At 41.0% G+C, this 25,000-nt stretch overlaps 2 protein-coding genes across 2 annotated transcripts in view; one reads left to right on the forward strand and one right to left on the reverse strand.

The window, feature by feature from the left end:
* Nucleotides 1-6,228, reverse strand: part of zer1 (zyg-11 related, cell cycle regulator) — an 8,998-nt gene extending 2,770 nt beyond the window's left edge. The window contains 10 exon segments of the mRNA XM_046867033.1: nt 35-176; nt 178-248; nt 522-695; nt 1,450-1,596; nt 1,947-2,061; nt 3,283-3,456; nt 3,841-4,277; nt 4,474-4,624; nt 5,307-5,557; nt 6,061-6,228. Of these exon segments, the coding sequence (XP_046722989.1) occupies nt 35-176; nt 178-248; nt 522-695; nt 1,450-1,596; nt 1,947-2,061; nt 3,283-3,456; nt 3,841-4,277; nt 4,474-4,624; nt 5,307-5,473 (1,578 nt within the window). The 5' untranslated portion in view covers nt 5,474-5,557; nt 6,061-6,228.
* Nucleotides 6,229-8,357: 2,129 nt separating this feature from the next.
* Nucleotides 8,358-20,676, forward strand: tbc1d13 (TBC1 domain family, member 13). The gene is made up of 12 exons (XM_046867034.1): nt 8,358-8,438; nt 10,163-10,236; nt 12,106-12,146; nt 12,560-12,621; nt 13,442-13,541; nt 13,625-13,707; nt 15,392-15,551; nt 16,339-16,549; nt 16,772-16,935; nt 17,539-17,699; nt 18,307-18,364; nt 18,466-20,676. The coding sequence occupies exons 1-12, from the start codon at nt 8,416-8,418 to the stop codon at nt 18,529-18,531; spliced, it is 1,203 nt and encodes a 400-aa protein (XP_046722990.1). The 5' UTR covers nt 8,358-8,415; the 3' UTR covers nt 18,532-20,676.
* Nucleotides 20,677-25,000: the final 4,324 nt, after the last annotated feature.

The following is a 25,000-nucleotide window of genomic DNA, read 5'->3' on the forward strand; positions in this document are numbered from 1 at the left end:
TGATTAAACGAGACCCTGCTCAGTAGGAACGCACCTTGACGAAGCCCATCTTGCCGACGGCCTCTTTGTGGTCGTTGTCCACCTGGCAGACGAGAGCGTTACACAGGTGCACGGCGATGCGCTGGATGGACTCGTCCTGACGCGGCGGCTCCAGGATCTTCAGCAGCAGCAGGTTGGCGGTGATACTGGAACTCCAACTCGTCAGGAATGTTGAAATTACACAAGGTCAAGCAGCAGTTCCTCTGAACCTGAGCAGAGAGACATATGTATATTTATATATCCACATCTGTTTTACGCCAAATGAGTTCCAACAACCTAAACTATTTATTTACATTTTTCATTTATTTAATTGTATTTATCTTTTTAATTTCGTGGCATTTAAACGAATTACTCAATTTAACCAAAACAATAAAAAAGTGTATTTTATTAATTTGATTGATTCTATTTTTTTTTGTCCATGTAATGTGTGTGTGTGTGTGTGTGTGTGTGTGTGTGTGTGTGTGTGTGAGAGTGTGTCTCACCGTGACCTCCTGGTACTGCTCCATGCCGTTGAGGATCACCTCGATGACCTGCCTGCGCATCTTCACACTCTGATAATTCCGGTATTCTGTACTGGTCAGGTAGAAGAGAGCAGCACTGCCCGTCACCTGGATACTCTTATCATACTTATGACACTTAAGGGCTGCTATCACCAGCTGGGGAGAGAGAGAGAGAGAGAGAGAGAGAGAGGTGGAGGGGATTTTACACTTTTTGTGTCACATTCAGAGTAAAACAGGTCGAGAAAAAACTTCCATCATTAAATATAATGTTGATTAGCCTCTGTGTAAATATGTGTGTATACGTTTCTGTGTGTATAAGTTTGTGTGTGTGTGTGTGTGTGTGTGTGTGTGTGTGTGTGTATATATAAGTTTGTATGTGTGTGTGTGTGTGTGTGTGTATATATATAAGTTTGTATGTGTGTGTGTGTGTATGTATAAGTTTGTATGTGTGTAAGTATGTGTGTGTGTGTGTATATAAGTTTGTATGTGTATGTGTATGTGTGTGTGTGTGTATATATATATAAGTTTGTATGTGTGTGTGTGTGTGTGCGTGTGTGTGTGTATATATAAGTTTGTATGTGTAAGTATGTGTGTGTGTGTGTGTATATATATATAAGTTTATATGTGTGTGTGTGTGTGTGTATATATATAAGTTTGTATGTGTGTGTATGTATAAGTTTGTATGTGTGTGTGTGTGTGTGTGTGTGTGTGTATATATATAAGTTTGTATGTGTGTATATATAAGTTTGTATGTGTGTGTGTGTGTGTGTGTGTGTGTGTGTATATATAAGTTTGTATGTGTGTGTATGTATAAGTTTATATGTGTGTGTGTGTGTGTGTGTGTGTGTGTGTATAAGTTTGTATGTGTGTGTGTGTGTGTGTGTGTGTGTGTGTGTGTGTGTGTGTATACCTGCACTGCTCGGACCAGGTTGTTACAGTGTTGTATCCGGACAAAGTCGAACAGTTGGTTGATTGCTCTGTGTGCGAGTTCAGGACGATGTTCAGTATAAGCTTCGATAGCATTTAGCACCTGCTCTTCATTCTTAGAGCCTGTCACCTAAAACACACACACACACACACACACACACACACACACACACACAAAATAAGCATTATAACAAAGTTTGTACAATGTGATGCATCACACAGCCACTAGGGGGAAACAATGCCTTGTGTCCTGTAATAGCAGTCACAGTATTTAGAATATTTCTTGTTTTATTTAGAATATTTTATTTATCCCTCTGTAAAATTTAGATAATTTTATTATTAAAATGAAAAAACTACTTGTCACTTTTGAACAAAATACAGAACATTTTATTATTTAAGAAAAAGGAAAAAAGCACATTAAAGCACAGAATGAGAAATAAATGGAGATAAACTGCTTTGTTTTGCATACGCTAACGGTACCTTAAAGGCAGGGATGTGTGTCACGTTACACAGTGTAGTGCTATAGAGACCCAAAAACTGCAGAGGCCTCTTTAACCCCTGGAACGGGAGGATGCTGCTCTTACAGGGCTCGATGCTGAGAGAGAGAGAGAGAGAGAGAGAGAGAGAGAGAGAGAGAGAGAGAGAAAGTGGTGTGAGTTCGAACAGCACACTACAGATGATGTTTGCGGTACGGAGCGAGTCGTCACAGTGACACTGCGCTGACACTCGCCATTTATACCCCTGCCATTGTTGTGTATGTTTTAAAGTGTAATAATTATTAGGGATGCACCGAAATGAAAATTCTGGGCGAAACCGAAAAAAAGGAAAGCAAGGCCGAAAACCGAAACACCGAAAGAAATTATGCCAATTATTATTACTGATGCATTTATGGCTATGGCTGTGTACTAACTTTACTAAAATCAAGGCATTTCATTTGCATAAATTAATATTAAAGTTTCAAAGAATTAATCAATTACAAATGATGAAAATATTTATTTATAGCACATTGCAACAATGCACAGGATAAAATAAATTAAAATTAAAACTTAAATGTACAGGCCCTCTGTCCTGCTGAAAGGTTGTAAAATTAAATATGTTCTTTTATAAAAACAAAGTGCATTCAGAAAGTGCAACTGCTTAAAGATACAATACAACACTATCACTGTTAAACTTCCTGCCTTTTCAAAAACGTCCCAGACGGAGTGCGCGTGCTCAGAGGGGTTTTGCTTTTCTGTGCGTGTTCCTCTGATATTCAGCATAGCGATCGGGATGTTTGGATTTCAGGTGATAAATTAAACCCGACGTGGAGAAAGTCTTTGCAGACGCACCCCATCTTGAAATTTCGGCATTACATGTTTTGCAAATCGCTCTCCGTGTGTCTTTCTCAGATCTACTGAAACACGTCCACACCGCAGACATGTTGCTTCAGACATGCACGTGCAGGGCGCGGTTTCTGTTTGTGTCATCACAACACACTGTTTCACCCGTGTTTTTTCGGTGATCAAAGTCTTTCGAATATTCGCCCACCGAAAATTTCCGGCCGAAAATGTCTCAAAAGTGCATTTTCGGTTTTTGGCCGAAAATTTCCGGTGGCCGAATATTCGGTGCATCCCTACTGATTATAAAAGAAATATTTGCTCAAAGTGCGAGGTGGAGAATAAAACAAACTAGCGGTCCGCCACTTAATACAGTCCTAAAGGGAAACAGATTGTAATTCTGTTCCGCACATAAAAACGACTGCATTTGGTACATTGTTGTAGGATACGTGTACCGTTACACCAGTAGCTTGTGTGTTATTTCCGGTGTGGGCGTGTACCTGGGTGGTCCCATGGCCTCCTCGATGTACGGCACGGTGCAGTTGTCCAGCATGATGTGTCCCGAGACGTCCAGCGAGACGAGATTCGATAAAGTCTGTACGATGTTGGTCAGGATCTTCCTCGTCAGTTTGAACTTGAACGGACGTGGACCGTCACGTGAGATATCTAAGTGCCTGGAAAAAGAACTCACGTTTAATAGAAAATATAATAGGGTCCTGTGACAGGGGGAGTGGCCTCTGTGTCCCTCACATTACAGGAGGTGTGGCTTAGGGAGGTGTGACATCAGTTCCGTTGGATGACATGCATATTTTTTTTTTACTTGTGAGTGTAAAGTGGGTGTGGTCTGTATGTATGTCACATATGAGGAGGTGTGGCCTCTTATCAAAGTGAAGTGGGATAGGGCCAATGTGTCCGGATGAGGGGTGTGGCCTAACTGCTCATCAGACTAAATAAGGTGTGGCCTCATGATCTTCTAAACGTTTACTAACATCCTTCTTCTGATATTCTGATAATGAAAAGATAAAGATATTTTTCGAGAGGGTTCTGAGACTCGTCACCTGAGTCGGTTCATGTGCAGGATGGTGGAGATGAGCTCCTCGTTCAGGTCCACGTTGTAGAGCACGAGCGAGGCCAGCTGCTCCCTCCATTGAGCCAGGAAGGCTGAGCGGGGCAGGTGCATCGAGGACAGGTCGAGCGCTCGGAGCGTGTCCAGGGGCTTCAGCAGAGCTTCAGGGTCCACGTCCACCGACAGACAGCCGAGGTTCAACATGCACAGCCTCCTGAACCCCTGGAAGGAGAAGTCTGTGCCGTTGCAGAACTCTTCCTCCTCCTCCTCCTCCTCGTCCTCATCCACCTCTAAGGAAGACTTGCGGAAGAAGATGTTGGAGCAGCCGAAGAGGCTGAGGGACACCAGCGAGTGCCGGAAGTTGCGCAGAGTGCGAAGGCTGCGAGTGCTCAGGTGATTACAGCAGGTCAGGTGGAGCTCCATCAGATCCTGAAACACAACATCTGACGAGTTACAGGACGGACCTACCAAACAGCTCAAACCTGTCCAGCAATAAATCTGTAGTGATGAAGCACGATCAAGATTACAGAAATAAAACTGAGCGAATAAAAACACTTATGATCACAGCGTACAGTAAACAACAACAAGTTCTTCTTCTTGTAATCGCGATGTCATGTGTGAGCACCTGTTTCCCGATGGCGTCAAGGTCTCGGTCTCGTACCGTGTCCTCTCGGAGGTGCACTCGGCTCAGTCGGGTGCTTTGCGAGTCGCTGAAGAGCTGAAAGAAACCCTGCTGAGGCTCGAACTCGCTGTCGGTGTGCACCAGCTCCATGTACCTGCAGCAGAGGAGCGGAACTGATCACAAGGTTCCTGCAGAAGGTTAACTAACGCATGCACTTAATCAAACTCATCATGTTACACAGCAACAAATCCACCTGCCATTAAAGCATCATTTAAATAAAACGAGTTATTTTCATGTTACAGTACAATAGATTTACACAAAAAAAGGATGTAGAAGAGGAGAAGTAAAGAATTATCGCTATACAGTGACGTTAAAGAGCAGTCGAGATATGAAGCGACACAGTGATGCGTAACAGTGACATTACAAATGAGGTGTTATTACACTGTTATAGCAACAAACTATTATTAGGAATTAAGTAGTTAAAAAAATTCAATAATTATTACAGCATTATAACAACAAAAAGATTCATTTACGGAGCCGAAGTAAGAAACCAGTAAACAATCAAAAACTTCATTATTAATGTGCTTTTAAAGATTTTGTTGGACTCATTACAAGAATTCAGGCAGCTCATAACTCATAGCTGAAACTTTATTATAGTAAAAAAATGTTTTTTTATAAATGACGTAAGTGATGTTCAGGACCTGGAGGAACTTGTTTGTTCAGCTTCATTATATGTTCCTGATCTTACACCCTCTGAATCACTGTTACAACAAAGTCACATCTGCAATGGTAATAACAATAATAATAACAATAAGAAGAAGAAGAAGAGTGTGTACATGTTCACGAGCTTGTCGCAGATCTCGCTGGGTAAGAAGATGTCGGGTCGCAGGCACAGTTTGTTCCTCTCGCCCGTGTAGCACATGGTTCTTCTGAGGTTCTTCAGGCAGAACACGGTGCACAGAGACATCAGGGTCTCCGGGTCGTCCCCCGCTTTGGTTGCCATGGCGATGCTCTCCCTTTTTTTGACTTGAAGGTCAAACAGCACAGCGACGGAGCACTCAGATCTCGAGCATCGTGATCTCCAACCCTAAACATACATACAAACATATATAATTAGTTAATTAACTAACTAGCGAGTGGAATGAACTTTAGAGTTCCCTGTAAACGAACCGAGACTGTGAGCAAAATCAACATTCTGACTACAGCCTTTTCTTTTCTTTGTTTTGTTTTGACATCAGATGTATAAATGTCTGAAAGCAGAAACACTGCTGGAGCTGCAGGTGTCTGATGTTTATGCTAAAGCTGCTAATTCGCGCTGAGAAACTCGCTGTAATTAATGAGCAACTGGATGACATCATAAAACATACACGTACACGTGATACACGTGAATGACAGACAGAAAAGTGGTGTGAAAGTAGTAATAAATCTGAAGTGTAAAGTGGATGAGCTTTGAGAGCTAGCATGCTAATCCCTGCTAAATCAGCCGTTGCTAGCGGCTCCGTAGCGATTAGCACACTCGCTAAAACAGACTACAGGACCCTGAGATTTCCTCCTGCGATCGTGACACCGAGAGGAAGGCAGAAGTTTTACCCGAATGCGGCCTGCTCGTTCCTCTGCCGCGGGGAAAAACACTCCGCTCTGCTGCTTCACTCCGCGGAAACGCTCTGTTTCATCACAGCTCTGTTTTCCTTTCTCTTTTAGCGTCGCTCGTCCTGATGTCAACAAAACAACCCTCAACTTCCGGGTTACCGTGCAAGTGTTTCCTGTGTGTGGAAAAATATCCGGTCATATTTATTTTAAAGATCAGACTGGGATTAGATTCTAATCTATTCGAGTTGTATTTATTCTCAGTAAAAAAAAAAAAAAACAGGATGTGAATTTGGGCTTCGTTTCTTATTTATTTAATTTTAAAAGAAAAAGAAAAAAGAAAGTAAAATATTGTTTCTGGCACAAAAAAAATAAAATGACATTTGTTTGTTTCTTTGTTTGTTTGTTTTCTCTATTCGTTAAACTTCACCACCTCACAATCTCATAATACATCCAATCTAAAATGCAATTCAACATCCAATCTAACAGCCAAACGAACATCCTATTTAATATCTAACTTATTATCTAATCTAATATCCAAAATAATATCTAATCTAAAATCCAATCTAACAACCAGTTTAACACCCAGTCTAGCATCCAATCTAGCATCTAGTATAACATCCAATCTAACATCCAATTCAATATGTAACCCAACATCTAAGCAAACACCAAATCTAACATCCAATCTAACATATAATTTTATATCTGACCTACAACCAATCCAACATCCACAATCAATAACAAGAAACTGAGGTGTATTTTATATTTGTTTATTTTAAACAAAAATGTGCCTTTAATTCAGCAGGATGGAAACTTTACTGACTGTTCAAACCTGTTCTAAGAACACATTTAGATTATGTGCTTCCACAGAGCTGATTATTTTCCCATCACATAACTTCATGATGATATTTTGGTTATCAGTGAAAACACGGTCTCGATTTTACTAATAAATAGTTTTATTAAACGTTAGTAATTCTGTGACGTTATAGCAGCGATAAACAGACGTTTTCTTCGGTGACAAAAACATGCAGCTTTTATACGCAAAAAAATGTACTTCTGTCCTGAAGATTATTCAAAGACTTACAGAGTGTTTCATGTGGAGTTTGTGCTGAACACATCGCTGCAAACCAGCTGCTGCTATAGAAATGATCATGGATTAGAACGAGCACATTAATAACCTGAAAACCTGAACTGCAGAAACCTGAACAGAGCTGTGATTTATAGAGAATTCATCATCACTTCCTGACTAATCATGATGCAGAACTCAGCAGAAGCACCGCAGCGTGAAGAGTAACAGACTCAGGAAGCAAAAATCAAGTTATGGAAATGAAAATGCTGTGATGTGTGAATGCGATTTCCTCCAAGCTTTTGACTCTGTGGGATTGTGTGTACAAAGTGTGTGTTTTATAAACAACTTTCTTCATGAAAAATTGTGAGTTCTGTCTTCCGTAAGTCTGCTGTGAGTCTGAGAAGATGATTTACTCACCAGCGGCAGTGAAACTAAATGTAGGAATGTAGTTATGAAAATGAGCAATGTGAGTTTGGACACACCGAGCTGAAGATCAGTTGACCAGAGGATCATGAATTTTCAGATTTTCTTGTTTCAGATGAAAGATTTGGTTCAGTCAAATGCGGTTCTCAGTGAGATTAACAGTTGATCTTTATTTCAGATGTGAGCCAAATCTTTAGAAGGAATCAATTCCCTGGGGGTAAAAAGTGAAATGTTAAGACTATTAGATGTGATTAATTATAGCAAATAAAATACTTATCAGAAGTGGAAAGAGTAATAAAATATCTTATTCAAGTAAAAAGAGATACAAAATCCTTTCCTTACTCTGATATACAAAAATAATAAACTCCACCAAAAAAAAAATTTATAATCAATAAACATTTGTTTTACTGATGCGTCAAATCTCAAATCAAGCACCAAAATCATGTACCATGAAGCACATCCGTGTGTGTGTGTGTGTGTGTGTGTGTGTGTGTGTGTGTGTGTGTGTGTGTGTAAATAAAATTAAAATAAGTTGTAACTGATTTCTTTCTGTTACATCAGATTTCAGTAAATAATTGTGTTTCCTAGTCGGACTTCTTTTATTGCAACTACCATTCTATTCAACTAAAAAAAACTCAATAAACATTTTATTATTTTGATAAACGGTTTAGTAATTGAGTATAAAAACTATTAAAAATTAAGAAAAATTACTTAGTGTGCAATAATGCAGATAACAAAAATACATTTAAAAAAGATGCTTTTTGACTATCAGGCGCGCTGTCATTTGTTTCCCAGCCGGAGTATTTTTCCTGTCACACCGCCCTCCCGTTCATTTCTCCAGCCTCAGTTCAGTTTTGGGCTCCAACATGTCGAGTTCGTACAAAACCAGGTGAGATTCGACCTCATACATGACAACAATAATGTGTGTTCATGAGTGTGATCGGAATAAACGTGTGTGTGGTTTTGATTAGACTTTAATAAGCATGAACTAATCCTGGTCAGTTTGCTAGCCGTGTAGCTTAGCCGCCGGACAGTGCTGAGCGCGTGAGGAGGAAAACACGCTGAGTTTCGGTTTTATTTGTTGAATAATATTTCTGTAATAATTTATTTGTAATAATTAATCTGTAATTTGGTCAGAAAGTCGCTTTAGTGCTTGTCTGAGGGTTGAATTAAGTGCAGGTCATGTGGAAGAATGACATTTTAACCCTGGAGCTTTTTTCTGCTTCATTCTGAAATGATTTATTAATAAAACAGGAAAACAAAACACCCAAAAACCTGAAACATGTAAATATAGTGAGTATTTAACTCTGTCCTGTAAACAAGAAGTAATAATAACAACAAAAACAACAACAATAAGAACAATAAGTGTAGAAAATGCACATCTGGTGCAAATCTGTAATAAAACCTGATCTGGTCTGATTGGTTGATTGGTTGATTGATTGATTGGATTTGGAGTAACAGATCGGACTACAGATAATTGGTGAAATGTTGAGCTCAACAACAACCATGACCGGTTTCGTGCTAATAAATACAAAATTCTTATTATTGTGTGTGAACTTTGCAGATGCATCTACATGATCATCTACAGCACTGGGGTTGGAACACACACACACACACACACACACACATACAAAAGTGTAACTCCGAATTGCCATTACTACTGAACGGAGCACGTGTGTGAGCAAGTTCTTTTAATCCAAGGTGGACGTGAGGAGTGTTTGAGATCAGACATGATGACAGTCTGATCCTCGTCATGTCTGGACCTCTGGCCCTTTTTCAAGATAATGAGGAGGTTGTGTTCTTAATTTAAAGTGACTTTCCTGTTTATTCCGTTTATTGTGAGTTTTTCTTTAAAACAACGTCCAGAGTTGAAGAGAAACCAGAACTTGATCCGATCTCCTGCACAGAAGCTTAACTTCATCACTGAGAAAAATCTGCCAGATATTTAAAAAATCCTCCAGTCAGCAGATAATCATTGTTACTTCAAGTTAAACTTTGACCCCAGGACCTGAGAGGTCTTGTGACTGCAGTCAGGAGTTTTCTGTTCTTCCTGCACCATCACACTGCATCTGGTTTGGAAGATTTATTCCCTGTAAATCTCTCGAAGTTCTACCCCAGGAGATCATCATGGTGCAGGATAAAACTGCAAACCGCTGCTCAGACTCATCACTTGGAGACGTTTACCCAGGAGTCGAGTTTGGTTTTCTCAGGAGGATCTCCTGCTGGAGGCTCAGAGGATGAGGGGTTTTCTATACGCCGGTGTTTATGAAGGGGGTAAACTTTTATTTAACATTTTATTTATATTGCGTTTTATTAAAGTGATGACCTCATTATCAGTATTGTGATGTCACTTTATGAATAATGGAGAAATAAAACTCTCATATGGCCACTGGTTTGATCTGAACATGTGGTACTTTAGCTATTAGTTATTATACATGTGGATTATAAGATCATTAATCTTTCTCGCTTTATTTTTAACATGTATTTATATTAGTTTTTATTTCTAATGCCCAGATGGAAATCATTTTCTACCTTTCATTCTGTTTAAATGTAAATTGTAATTTTATTTCTAATGATAATTTAGTAAATTTGAAGTTGTTGTTTTGTTTGAAGGATTCAGGAGTTTAAGACGGCGCTGAGTGAGGAGAAGATCGACCTGAAGGCACTACGGGAACTCTGCTTCGGCGGTAACGTCCTGTTCAGAACATCCTTAAATCCAACCTTCCTGTCAGACTAATAACTAATTATTACTATTATTACTTATATTACTGCTGCTACTAATACTAACAATACTAATAATACTAACAATACTAATACTAACAATACTACTAATACTAACAATACTAATACTAACAATACTACTAATACTAACAATACTACTAATAATACTAACAATAATACTACTAATACTAACAATGCTACTAATGCTAACAATACTAATACTAACAATGCTACTAATACTAACAACACCACTAATACTAACAATGCTACTAATACTAACACTAACAATACTAATAATACTAACACTAACAATACTAACACTAATACTAACAATACTAATGCTAACAATGCTACTAATGCTAACAACACCAACAATACTACTAATAATACTAACAATGCTACTAATACTAACACTAATACTAACAATGCTACTAATGCTAACAATACCACTAATACTAACAACAATACTACTAATACTAACAATGCTACTAATACTAACACTAATACTAACACCAACAACAATACCACCACCAACACCAACAATACTACTAATACTAACAACACCACTAATACCAACAACAATACCAACAACACCAACAATGCTGCTGCTGGTGCTGACGGTGCTGGTGCTGACGGTGCTGCTGGTGCTGACGGTGCTGGTGCTGACGGTGCTGCTGGTGCTGACAACACCACCAACAACACCAACAATACTAATAATACTACTACTAATACTAACAATACTAACACCAATACTAACAATACTAATGCTAACAATACTAATGCTAACAACACCAACAATACTACTAATACTAACAATGCTACTAATACTAACAATGCTACTAATACTAACAATACTAATACTAACAATGCTACTAATGCTAACAATGCTGCTGCTGGTGCTGACAGTGGTGCTGCTGCTGGTGCTGACGGTGCTGCTGGTGCTGACGGTGCTGGTGCTGACAGTGGTGCTGCTGCTGCTGCTGCTGCTGCTGCTGCTGCTGCTGCTGCTGCTGCTGGTGCTGACGGTGCTGCTGGTGCTGACGGTGCTGCTGGTGCTGACGGTGCTGCTGGTGCTGACAGTGGTGCTGCTGCTGGTGCTGACGGTGCTGCTGGTGCTGACGGTGCTGGTGCTGACAGTGGTGCTGCTGCTGCTAATAACAATAATACTACTACTAATACTAACAATAATACTAATACTAACAATACTAACACTAATGCTACTAATACTAACACCAATACTACTAACACTAATAATACTAACACTAACAATACTAACACTAATACTACTAATACTAACACTAATACTACTAACACTAATACTACTAACACTAATAATACTAACACTAATAATACTACTAATACTACTACTGTTAATGTCCCCGTAACGTCTAGCAGTACTGTTAATACAAGTAATACTACTTTAATTAAATACTCCTACTAATATTACTACTAGTATAAATACTATTACTGATGTCACTAAGACTCTTACCACTGTTACTACTAGTCGTTATATTATTATTACCACTAATACTCCTACTAATACCACTAGTCCTAGTAATTGTACTACTATTGTGCCTCATTGTCCTCCTCCTACATTTAATACTCTTACTAATGCCACTAATACTTTTACTATTATTACTACTAGTTATATTATTAATACTGCATATATTTCTACTAATTGCACTAATACTGTTATACTGCAGTTATGCTCCATTGTTTTCCTGCTACTTTTAATACCTGCAATACTCAGGCTATTATTACTACTACTAATGATGATGATGATGCTGTTCCTTGCTCCTGTCTCTGGTTGGTGTCTGGTGAATGCCGTCGCTCAGGAATTCCTTTCGAGGGCGGGATTCGATCTCTGTGCTGGAAGGTGAGGATCTTTGGGGGTGTTGTGACTTTTTCCGTCTGACTGTGTTTAACATTCCTGTAGTTTCCTGTAAATAAAATAAAACCATGACAGTGTGGTGAAGTGAAGTTTCTAAATCCATGCTCTTTCCCAGTGTCTTTTTATTTTATATACAAATCACAGTTTATTGAAGGTGAATAAAAAGTGTAAAATCCTCCTTTCTGTAGATGAAATCTTACAGCGTTACCTCTGACACTGGAGACTCCTTCCCTAAACAATAAATACACGCAGAAACAGTTTTTTGCGGTACAAGTCCTTGTGAACGAGCGTTACTATGGTAACGATAGAGAATCAAAACAAGAGTCGTGATTATGGTGATGTCCCACGTGTCAAAGGTGGAAATAAAATGAACATTTATGGTTGTAATGATTTTTCAGATCTTGTTGAACTTCCTGCCCCTGGACCAGACACTGTGGGACTCGTTCCTGAAAAAGCAGCGGTAATGCACGCACACACACACACACACACACACACACACACACACACACACACACACTCAGGAACTAAAAAAGGGGAAGGAAGCAGGAACTGCAATTTTATTTATTTATTTATTTATTTATTTATTTTTTATGAGTCAAATGGTCTGTTCATGATGAATCGCTTCATGAATCATTTAGTAAAATATGATTTGGAATCTATTTCAAAACAACACGTGAGTAAACAATGCAGAGCGCTGAGATTTATAGAGACAGAACGGTACTCTATCAGATCATTTGTAATTTACAAGAAACGAATTGATTACGATTAATTTAGAATTAAACAGTAAGTATTTATTAATTACAATATTTATTTCTTAATTCACTACAGAAATATGGTGTAGTTTGGAAGACGCCTTCGAAAAAAAATTTATTTGGTTTAGTACAAAAATATAAATAATTTCTCCGAATTTTAAATGTGTGTGCATTAATGTGCACCAATAATGTGAAAGAATTAAAAATACAGCTTTGATCTAATGTTTTTTTTTAATGTGTTGTTGCTGAAATGTAAAAAATGTATTTCATTTGCTAGATTTTAGTAAAGAAAAGACTTTGTTTTATAAATTGTTTTATTCTGTTAATTAAAAAGTCCTGCTGGTAAAAAAAAAAAAAAAACACCACCTTATTTTTTGTTATTTAAATTATAACTAATTAAGGACATTTTTTTAAATTCGTTTTATTACATTTTTATATATATTATATTGTGTTTGTATTTTTTACTTTTATTGGTAAAAATTATATATATGTGTGTGTGTGTGTGTGTGTGTGTGTGTTTGTGTGTTTAGAGATTTATTCCCAGTTTCTGAAGGAGATGATTATCCAGCCGGGAATCGCTAAAGCTAATATGGGTGTCTCCAGAGAGGACGTGACCATGGAGGATCACGTGAGTGCCTGATGTTCAGCTCGACTCGACTTCTCACATCAGTGTTTTATTGTAACTCCGTTTCTTCTCTCTGTGTTTCTCAGCCACTGAATCCGAATCCCGAGAGCCGATGGAACAATTACTTTAAAGATAACGAGGTTCTGTTACAGATCGATAAAGATGTCAGGTACGTCACAGAGATCCTGATGAACAGGAGGCGTATGAGCTTCTCACCTCCAGCCTGTCAGAAACACGAGTAGACCACACCCACTCTTTATATACCACTGACCGCCATAATGCTCAAGGATCAAAGCTTTATTCTTCCTGCACTCCTCATTCACTCCTCATTCCCTCTTTTACACCTCATTCCCTCCTTCATTCCTCCTCCAATCCTTATTCCCTTCTTCACTCCTTATTCCCTCCTCCACTCCTCATTCCCTCTTTTACTCCTCATTCTCTCCTTTACTTCTCCTTCACTCCTCCTTCACTCTCCATTCCCTCCTCATTCCCTATTTACACCTCATTCCCTCCTCATTCCCTTCTTCACTCCTTATTCCCTCCTTCACTCCTTATTCCCTCCTTCACTCCTTATTCCCTCCTTCACTCCTTATTCCTTCTTCACTCCTTATTCCCTTCTTCACTCCTTATTCTCTCCTCCACTCCTTATTTTCTCCTTTACTTCTCATTCTCTCCTTTACTTCTCCTTCACTCCGCATTCCCTCCTCCACTCCTTATTTCCTCCTTCACTCCTTATTCCCTTCTTTACTTCTCCTTCACTCCTCATTCACTCCTTCACTCCTCCTCCACCCCTCATTCCTCCTCCACTCCTCCTTCACTCCTCATTCCCTTCTTCACTCCTCATTCCCTCCTCCACTCCTCCTTCACTCCACATTTCCTCCTCCGCTCCTCCTTCACTCCTCATTCACTCCTTCACCTCCTCCACCCCTCATTCCCTCCTCCTCCTCCTTCACTCCTCATTCCTCCTCCACCCCACATTTCCTCCTCCGCTCCTCCTTCACTCCTCATTCACTCCTTCACTCCTCCTCCACCCCTCATTCCCTCCTCCACTCCTCCTTCACTCCTTATTCCTCCTCCACTCCTTATTTCCTCCTTCACTCCTTATTCCCTCCTCCACTCCTTATTCCCTCCTCCACTCCTTATTACCTTCTTCACTCCTTATTCTCCCCTTTACTTCTCCTTTACTTCTTTTTCACTCCGCATTCCCTCCTCCACTCCTTATTTCCTCCTTCACTCCTTATTCCCTTCTTTACTTCTCCTTTACTTCTCCTTCACTCCTCATTCACTCCTTCACTCCTCCTCCACCCCTCATTCCCTCCTCCTCCTCCTTCACTCCTCATTTCCTTCTTCACTCCTCATTCCCTCCTCCACTCCTCCTTCACTCCTCATTCCCTCCTCCACCCCACATTTCCTCCTCCACTCCTCCTTCACTCCTCATTCCCTTCTTCACTCCTCATTCCCTCCTCCACTCCTCCTTCACTCCTCATTCCCTCCTCCACCCCACATTTCCACCTCCTGCTCCTCCTCCACTCCTCATTCCCTCCTCCACTCCTCATTCCCTCCGCCACTCCTCATTCCCTCCTCCACTCCTCCTTCACTCCTTCTTTCACTCTTTCTCCTACTTCACCCTTTCTTTACATTTCCTTCACTTCTGCTTCAGATCTCCACAAGTGCACTCCAGAATCGAGTGAAACATCTTCCCAGAAGAGTGGAGCTTATAATCACAGTAAATGGAGACTAAATGTATAATGGGATGTTCAATAAGTAGCACATAGCAATCTTATGGTCAGGTGTTCACTAACCTATGGCTCTGTGTGTGTGTGTGTGTGTGTGTGTATGTGTGTGTATGTCAGGCGTTTATATCCAGACATGGCGTTCTTCCAGAGACCCACAGAGTTTCCCTGTCAGCTGATCCTCGATTCACAGAACGAGTACGAAACTCTGCGCAGACGAGTGGAACAGACCACGCTTAAAGCTCAGACCGTCAACCGTAACCGTAGTGGAGTCACCAACGTGAGTGTTTGTGTATGTGTGTGTGTGTGTGTGTGTGTGTGTGTGTGTGTGTGTGTGTGTGTTTGTTCTTGAAGGTGTGTTTGGTGATTCATTAAATTGTTGAATTTATTTGTGGCCTGTTTGCTTTGATCAGAGCTCAGATGGTCAAACAAAGGTGAGTCTTCGTGTGTGTGTGTGTGTGTGTGTGTGTGTGTGTGTGTGTGTGTGTGTGTGTGTGTGTGTGATATAAATGTAGCTGAAATGTGGATGAATGGCAAAGGCGTTAGCATTAGTGTGTTACGATTACACACACACACACACACACACACACACACACACACTCAGGCCCCTGTGGTGTCCTTTATTTAGCCTTTTATTCAGGAGAGAAGGGAATTGTTCAGAGGTGAGGCTCATCACCAGGGGGTCTGTGAAGTGTGTGTGTGTGTGTGTGTGTGTGTGTGTGTGTTCAGCACCAGTGGTGTGTTTCCTCAGCTACTAGCAGGAGAGCTGGTTTCCTCAGGAGATATCTGTAGGCAGGTTTTTGTGGATTGTTTTGCTTCTGCTCTTTTCTTTCTCCTGTAAATACGTTTATGGATGTTTACATGCTGCGACGTTTAAACACGTGCCGTGTTTTACTGTAAAATCCTTCAGCTGTCGTCCTGATGGTCGTCCTGATTGGTGTCTCAAAAAACAAAATGAAAACAGAACATTTTTTTGGACGTTTATTTTCGTAAAATGTTTTTAATCTGCTGTTCTCATCAGGAACCTGTTTTTTTTTTTTTTTTGCATTTTGACCTCTGACCCCTAGGTGAGTTCTCCAGGCAAGGCGCTAAACCTTTACCCGTCCAACGAGTACGAGGTTTTGCCAAACGGGTGCGAGGCGCACTGGGAGGTGGTGGAGCGAATCCTGTTCATCTACGCCAAGCTGAACCCGGGCATCGCCTACGTACAGGGCATGAACGAGATCGTGGGGCCGATTTACTACACCTTCGCCACCGACCCCAACCCACAGTGGAAAGGTAAACAACAACATGACAACAAAACAACAACAATGTGGGCCGAGCGAGAAACCGAACACTGCTGCTGCTGCCACCTGCAGGAAACAGTGTTACTACACACACCTTACTGTGCTCTAAATCTCCTCCACTTTATACGTTTCTATCATTTTCTGCATAACATTGGATTATTCTGTCTCTGTCTCTTTCTTCTCTCCTCCCTGTGTTTTTCCTGTCCTCCCTCAGAGCACGCGGAGGCCGACACCTTCTTCTGCTTCACCAATCTGATGTCGGAGAACCGTGATAACTTTATAAAGAGCCTGGACGACTCTCAGTGCGGCATCACGTACAAGATGGAGAGCGTCTTCTCCATGTTAAAGGAGAAGGACCTGGAGCTCCACATGAAACTGGTAAGTGCAAGAACCCGCTTCCTGTTCGCTTCCTCTTCACTTCCGCTTCCGTATGTAAACAGAGTGCACACACTTCTGTAATGAGAGTAATAATGTTTAATAATTAATCTCTCTCTCTCTCTCTCTCTCTCCTCTCTCTCTCTCTCTCTCTCTCTCTATCTCTCTCTCCATGCATCTCTCTTTCTGCTCTATCCTCTCTCTCTTCTCTCCTCCTGTGTTTTTCCTGTCCTCCCTCAGAGCACGCGAGGCCGACACCTTCTTCTGCTTCACCAATCTGATGTCGGAGAACCGTGATAACTTTATAAAGAGCCTGGACGACTCTCAGTGCGGCATCACGTACAAGATGGAGAGCGTCTTCTCCATGTTAAAGGAGAAGGACCTGGAGCTCCACATGAAACTGGTAAGTGCAAGAACCCGCTTCCTGTTCGCTTCCTTTTCACTTCCGCTTCCGTATGTAAACAGAGTGCACACACTTCTGTAATGAGAGTAATAATGTTTAATAATTAATCTCTCTCTCTCTCTCTCTCTCTCTCTCTATCTTTCTCTCCATGCATCTCTCTTTCTGCTCTATCCCTCTCTCTCTTTCTCTCTCCCTCCCTACAGCAGGAGCAGAATATAAAGCCTCAGTACTTTACGTTCCGCTGGTTGACTCTGCTGCTCTCTCAGGAGTTTTTGTTGCCGGATGTGATCCGTATTTGGGATTCGCTTTTCTCCGATCAGGATCGTTTCCACTTCCTCATACTCGTCTGCTGCGCCATGCTGACGTAAGACCAGCTTCATTTTTCTCTTCTATCTTTTTTTTCTCTATATCTTTCTCTATTTTGTCCCTTTTTTTTTGTCTCCTGTAAGCTCTTGTTCACATCCAATGTCTCACTCTGTATCCACCAAGGCGAGTCCAAGCGCCGCTAGTTGATCGCTGGCAAAATTCCATGCCAGTAGTTTTTCCTGTTTTCGGTCTGTTGTCATTACAAGAGCGACCTCTAGAGGCGACTTACTGACACCACATGCAGTTTGTTTTTACGTGAGACTGCGTGCTGTTGAAATGTGCTGCTAGTTTCTCTGTACTGTGCAGAACAAAATAATAAACTAATTCAGCATTCGGAGGCAAAATAACTACATTTCAAATCATAATAAAATCTCCACAATAACACACAGTCACAGCGTCTCCTGCTACAGACCCTCAGGGAAGAATAATTATGTCTCCCTCAGAGAAAAAAGGTTTGGGGACCCTGTTATAGATTTTCCCATCTTTGTTCTTTTTCCCCTCTTTTATTTTATCTTCTGTGATCTCTTCGTCATATTCTCTCTCTCTCTCTCTCTCTCTCTCTCTCTCTCTCTCATATATATGTATTTGTGTGTTTTTGGTTTCAGTTTAATTCGTGATCAGTTGCTGGCAGGAGACTTTACAACGAACATGAGATTACTCCAGGTAACACACACACACACACACACACACACACACACACACAGAGCACTATTACAGGAGTGCCCCATTGAATTATGGGTAACATGTGAACGTGTGTGTTTCAGGACTACCCCATTTCAGACGTACACACTATCCTCACCAAGGCTAAAGAGCTGCAGGATGGCTCGTAGCTCACACACACACACACACTCTCTCTCCTTGTTCAGAGAAACCACAGCAACCGGTAGCCACGGCGACGACCAGAACAGTGCCCCACTGCATCCTGGGTGGGATGTCATCTTTCTGCCTTTGCATTATGGGAGAAAACCCACAGTGTCGGCTCGTGGGCCACATCTCTCGTAATCAGACTGTGTGTGTGTGTGCGTGTGCGTGTGTGTGTGTGTGTGTGTGTGGAGCTTTTGACTGCACTGAACACTTGAAAAGGATCCTGCAGTGTCTTAAAAACACTCCATTTGTACAGGTTTCTCAGTGTTGTTTTTTTGTTTGTTTTTTTTCATAATTTTTAAAAAAACATTTTACTTTTTGGTGTTTATTTTTGAAGATGGATGTATTTAGGATTGAAGTTGAGAGGAAGGAGATTCCGCAGCGGCGGCGCGTTAGAAACGTTAATCCTACACTGAGCACGTGCCTGTAATCAGTTATACGATACGGGGGGAAAAAAACAACAGCCGACGTGAAGAACATCACAATCCCATGATGCTTTTGGGGATTTCATTCAGCTGCATGTCTATTTGCACATATCAACACTTCACTGATATGGTTGCTATGGTTACCGTTAAGGCGGCTAAAAAACCTCCGGCGTTCGAACATAACGTAATGACCGAGAATAGTGAGCCGTTTCGTTACGGCGTGCGATATCACACCTGCAGAATTCTGGATCCTGATTGGTCAGGAGGTTAATTGATCAGTGATTAACTCTCTATAACAGCAGCTCTGACAGTAGCGAAGGTTTTTTTATTTTAATACCCCGTTTCCATAGCAACGCTACTTCGAAGGAGTCTCCAGTGTCGGAGGTAAAGCCGTAACCTTATGGCAGGAACTAACTTGTTTTATTGACTGCATACGATAAAGAATGTGGTGTAAGAGGAATAAATCACTGGAGACGTGCCGTTATGAGGAAATAATCAGCGCCGGGTCGGAGCCGTGACTGCGCTGGGTTTTACTCTTTACATCGTCAATACAGTGATGAGTGTTGAACGTTCTCTGTGTTTGTGAAGGGAAATATTCAGGACAGTATTGTGTGTGTGTGTGTGTGTGTGTGTGTGTGTGTGTGTGTGTGTGTGTGTGTGTGTGTGTGTGTGAGATGATTGGCGCATGGCTCAGAGAGAGCCGACACTATGTAAAGTGTAAATCTCCATCTTTTAACGTATACTTTTAATGTTCTTTATGTTCTCTCCATTCCAGATCCTGCTGTAAGCACAGGCTTTGTGTGTGTGTGTGTGTGTGTGTGTGTGTGTGTGTGTGTGTGTGTGTGTGTGTGTGTTTCCACTGACACAGACTTAGCACTATTCTGGTTCTCTGAAATTGTACATCATGTTGTGGGCAGAGCTTACAGGCAGATCATTTGTTCTCTTTACATCTTGATTTTTATTTTCTGCGATGAGCTGTTAGTGAAGAAGGGCGGAGCTTAGGTTGACATGTGACATTACATTGGCCAATCACAGACTTCATTAGTAGTTTTGCTGATTTGAGCTAGCTGGCTAGCAAGTGCCGCTACTGGATTTAGTAACGCAATCATGTTGCAAATAGTGCTGCGTCTCTGTAAAAGAGGCGTGGCCCACATACCTGTCAGTCTCAGTAAAGGGGGCGTGGCCTCTCGGACACTTCGCACTGAAGCAAGTTGCTGAATGTGAACGGTTCCAGATGAAGCTCCGCCTCCGTGTCAGTGGAAAACGCTCGTGAGTTTACTAACCATGTACTAATCCTGGTTATATATTAGCACGGATGCTATTTAACCTGCTAAAGTGTGTGTGTCTGCTGTCAGCATGCGGCGCTTGTTTAGGCTGGAGATAAACAACACGTAACCGTGCTGATCAACAAACACACATGGAATTTTATTCTGATTATTCTGATTATTTTAGGCAGATGTACTTTGGCAGCCTGAGGAATGACTTTAATGTCCACAATATTGCGATATAATCGTGTAATTGATTACTGGCACATGTTTATAAAATCAAACAAATCACAAGACCACTTTCAGATGGATTTCTTAAACACACGACACACAAAAGGCTGATTAACTCCGATTTCTTCTGAAATGATTGTGATGCTTTCTGATGATTTTAACACTAAAGTGTTGTTTTTGGAAAACTCGACTACAGACTTGTGATTTATTAAAGTTATTTTTTCTTTATTTCATTAAAGAAACTCCTCTAAATACATGTAAATATAAATATTCTGTTATTGTGAGAGACGAGATACCTGTCACTCACAGAACTCTCACTTCTGATTGGTTAAACATTTACAGTATTTAGCAGACGACTGTGTCCAGAGACACAAACCTGCTTTGAGTCAATCAATGAATAAATCTACACTGGTACATCAGACTACACAATATAGATCAGACTACACACTTTACATAGATCAGACTACCCACGTAATATAGCTCAGACTACACACTTTAATATAGATCAGACTACACACTTAATATAGATCAGACTACACATTTAATATAGTTCAGACTACACACTTCATATAGATCAGACTACAAATTTAATATAGCTCAGACTACACATTTTATATAGATCAGACTACACATTTTATATAGATCAGACTACACACTTAATATAGATCAGACTACACATGTAATATAGCTCAGACTACACATTTAATATAGATCAGACTACACACTTAATATAGCTCAGACTACACATTTTATATAGATCAGACTACACACTTAATATAGATCAGACTACACATGTAATATAGATCAGACTACACTTTATATAGATCAGACTACACATGTAATATAGATCAGACTACACAATATAGATCAGACTACACACTTTACATAGATCAGACTACCCACGTAATATAGCTCAGACTACACACTTAATATAGCTCAGACTACACACTTAATATAGATCAGACTACAACTGTAGATAAGGGTTTTTTTTGTTGTTTTTGAACAAAGCAAACTTGGAAAGTGCTAATTTAAGTGTTTCAGGAAGATGAAGGTCTTCACCCATCGTTTGAAGATGGTCAGGGACTCCTCTGTTTAGATATCTAGGGGAAGTTCATTTCACCACTTTGATGCCAGAACAGAGAAGAGCCTTGAAGTGTACTTGCCTCTCATTGTGAGAGAAGGTGGTACCCGTGGAGCAGTGCTGGAGGATCTCAGACAGCGTGGTGCAGTGCGAGATGTGTGATGTGATGAGGTCTCTAAGGTAAGATGGTGCTGGTCCATTTTAGCCTTGTAGGCATCATCAGTGTTTTGAATCTGATACGTGCAGCTACTGGGAGCCAGTGGAGGAGCAGCAGTGGGGTGTTGTGGGAGAACTTGGGCAGATTGAACACAAGCCACACAGCTGCGTTTTGGATCATTTGCAGTGGATGAATAGTGTTCAGAGGAAGACCTGCCAGCAGAGAGCTGCAGTAGACCAGTCTCAAAATCACAAGAGACTGAACAAGATGATCAAGAAGGAGCCACATTATCAACATGTGAGGAGAAGGACAGGTGAATGTCCATAGTTACCTTGAGGTTTTGAGCAGTGACTGAAGGGGAGAACAGAGCGTCATGAAGAGTTATTCAGAGATCTTGACCTGGAGATGAATCACCTGAGATGAGCAGAAGTTCTGTTTTGCTGGGGTTGTGTTTTAGTTGATGAGCACTGATCCATGAGTCTGATCATCTGCTGCTGGTCTGAGGGTTTGTGTAAAAGAGGAAGTTCAGATTGTTGGTGAACTGCTGCTTTCTGGCAGGTTTACTGGACCAGAGTGAGTGCCAAAGACGTCTGAGGGCTACACACACACACACACACACTCACAAACACACACTCTCTCACAAACACACACTCTCACACGCACACTCACAAACATACACACACTGTCACACACAAACATACACTCTCACACACACTCTCACAAACACACACTCTCTCACAAACACACTCTCACACGCACACTCACAAACATACACACACTGTCACACACAAACATACACTCTCTCACACACACTCTCACACACACACACACTCTCATGTCCCGTTTTCTTCTCGTCTACTCACCTTGTCCTGATCTGTGTTTTTGAAAAGGAAACCCCCCCCTTGTGTTCTTCATTCTGTTCCCCTCTCTCTCTCTCTCTCTCTCTCTCTCTCTCTCTCTCTCTTTCTCTCTCTCTCTCTCTTCCTCTCTCTCTTTCTCTCTCTCTCTCTTGTAACTCTGTTTCTTTGTTTGATTGCTTCCACATGGTGCTGATTCGAGTGTTTCAGCCTCACACACAAACACACTCAAGTTCAGCAGCACTGAGGTCACTCACTCTCACACACACACACACACACGTGTCCTTGAACTGAAAGGGAGTTGACGTGTAATAAACATCAGCAGCATGTTCCACTGGCACACAGGCCTCAGATCTGAGCTTCAAAACCGACACGGCCCGGTTCTTTCTCATCAGTGTTCCTGCTAGAACCTGCTCGTGAACTCATATGGTGTCTGAGTCGAACACCTCTCTTCTAATTCAGTTCTCTCTTTAATCAGATGAGAAATATTTACTGCACATATCATGAAGTTTTCTTTAAGAATAATTTAATCATTGTGGGTTTTTGATTGGTTCTACACCACACACTCACACACCACAAGAAAGAAACCCAGAAAACCCTGAGGAACCCCAAGCAGACACGTGAAGAACGTGGAACACTGAGATAAAGGAACTCCACGCAGACAATACGCTGAGCTCAGGATGGAACCAGGAACCATGGATCTGAAAAGGTTCCATCTGGAGGCTTTTGTTGCAGGATTCTAACAGATGAGCAGCACGAAGCTTGAGTTTTTATATGTAGAAGAGTGTGTACCTCTAAAACTAGACTTGTTTAAAAAGAGCCATCTGTAGCACACGCTCCTGTAATGCGTCATTAAATCAAAACAGTTCAGCAGATGTTCATAAGCCTGAGGTTTGGCTCTCAGGTGTGAATCAGAAAAGTAGCAGCTCTGATCTTCACTTCTCCATGGCTGAGACTTATGCTGGAGAAAGCGGGACAAAATCAGTGTTAGTCAAAGCTTCTGGGATTCGATGTGTAAAGGCTTCAAATTACATCCAAACGATTTTATTAAACCAGTGCTAAAGGCGTTATTGAGGGTTTTCCCCCACGTGTGTGTCGATTATAATTCAATTCGATTTTTACATCACTTTTAACACCTCACTTTGTCTCAAAGCAGTTTCACAGAAATTCATAAATAAATACTAATAAATAGATTTCAAATAATCATTTTATTCTTAATAATTAGTCCTTATACGTTTATCCCTAGGAGTGAGACAGAGGCAACAGAGACAACAAACTCCTTGAGATGGCATGAGGAAGAAACCTGGAGAGGAACCAGCCTCAGAAGGAAACCCATCTTCATCTGAGTGACACTAATCATCCACTCAGTTCCAGCCTGTACAGACCGCTGTAGTTTTTATTCTATCATTTTAACAGTTATATTATTATAGTTTATTGTTACTGGTGTTATGTGTCTGTATGTTCTATTTATATTATATTATATTATTTTATATATTCCAAATTCTATGCTTTAGCAATGTGAATGTCCATATTTGTCATGCTGATAAAGATTTTCCACACGATATTCTAAAGGAAATGCTAATTGTATCTGCAGTTGCGTTTTCCACACGTGAGCGTATAAATTGTGATAAAGTCCATTTCCACTGTATTTCACCTCGGACACTTGATTGACTTGATTCTGTGGAAGAGTTTTAACAGACTGCACGTGCGGCGCAGAGAAAATCAAAGCAAACTTAATAAACATTGCAATTTAAATATGACGTCATAACTCCTAACACGCGAGAAATACACTTTGCATTTCCATGTGAAATTTGAGTCACTGTGCATTCGCGAAAAACACAAACTCTAATGAAAGATTAGCAATTATGCTTTAATTACGTCACACTTTATGCGTCCACACGTGTAGAAAACGCAACTGCTAATACCATTTTTTTTAAATATTGTCCAGAATCTTGAATCCCTCTGTCCTGCCCCGAGCTCCGCCCCTGCTATCAGACTCGGGTCCGATCTCGGTGCGAGCGCGCGTGCTGGTTTTGAGCCGCTCTGCCCCGCAGTCGGGATCCCCGTCGATCCGCGAGCGTTTCACTGGAACCACCGGGTGAAGAGAAAAGCCGAACGCACGCGCTCTCGGTCTGATTGATCATTCCTCGGCGTGTGCGTGTGTTTGTGTGCGCGCGCGCGCGGTGCGTGTGTGTGTGGGGTTTTTTTGGAGGGTTTTTGTATGTTTTCTTTGTTTTTTTGTTTTTTTTTCGTGCATGTGTAAAGGATGTGAGGATGTGATGATGGAGCGCGAGCGAGAGAACAGGGAGTGGAAACGGACTGAGCTCCAGAGATAGGAGGAGAGAAGGAGAGAAGGAGCGGAGAGGCCGTCCATTTTGTCAGAGGAGCAGAAGAAGAAGAAGAAGGAACAAGAGAAGAA

This window comes from Silurus meridionalis, chromosome 15 (genome assembly GCF_014805685.1).
Source record: "Silurus meridionalis isolate SWU-2019-XX chromosome 15, ASM1480568v1, whole genome shotgun sequence".
Classification (NCBI taxonomy): Eukaryota; Metazoa; Chordata; class Actinopteri; order Siluriformes; family Siluridae; genus Silurus; species Silurus meridionalis.

Bases quoted from the DNA above. Each gene is read 5' to 3' on its own strand.
- tbc1d13 (XM_046867034.1), top strand. From the start codon at position 8,416: ATGTCGAGTTCGTACAAAACCAG. The intron at 12,622-13,441 runs GTAATGCACGCA...GTTTGTGTGTTT, and splicing joins TCGTTCCTGAAAAAGCAGCG to AGAGATTTATTCCCAGTTTC. The intron at 16,936-17,538 runs GTAAGTGCAAGA...CCCTCCCTACAG, and splicing joins TGGAGCTCCACATGAAACTG to CAGGAGCAGAATATAAAGCC.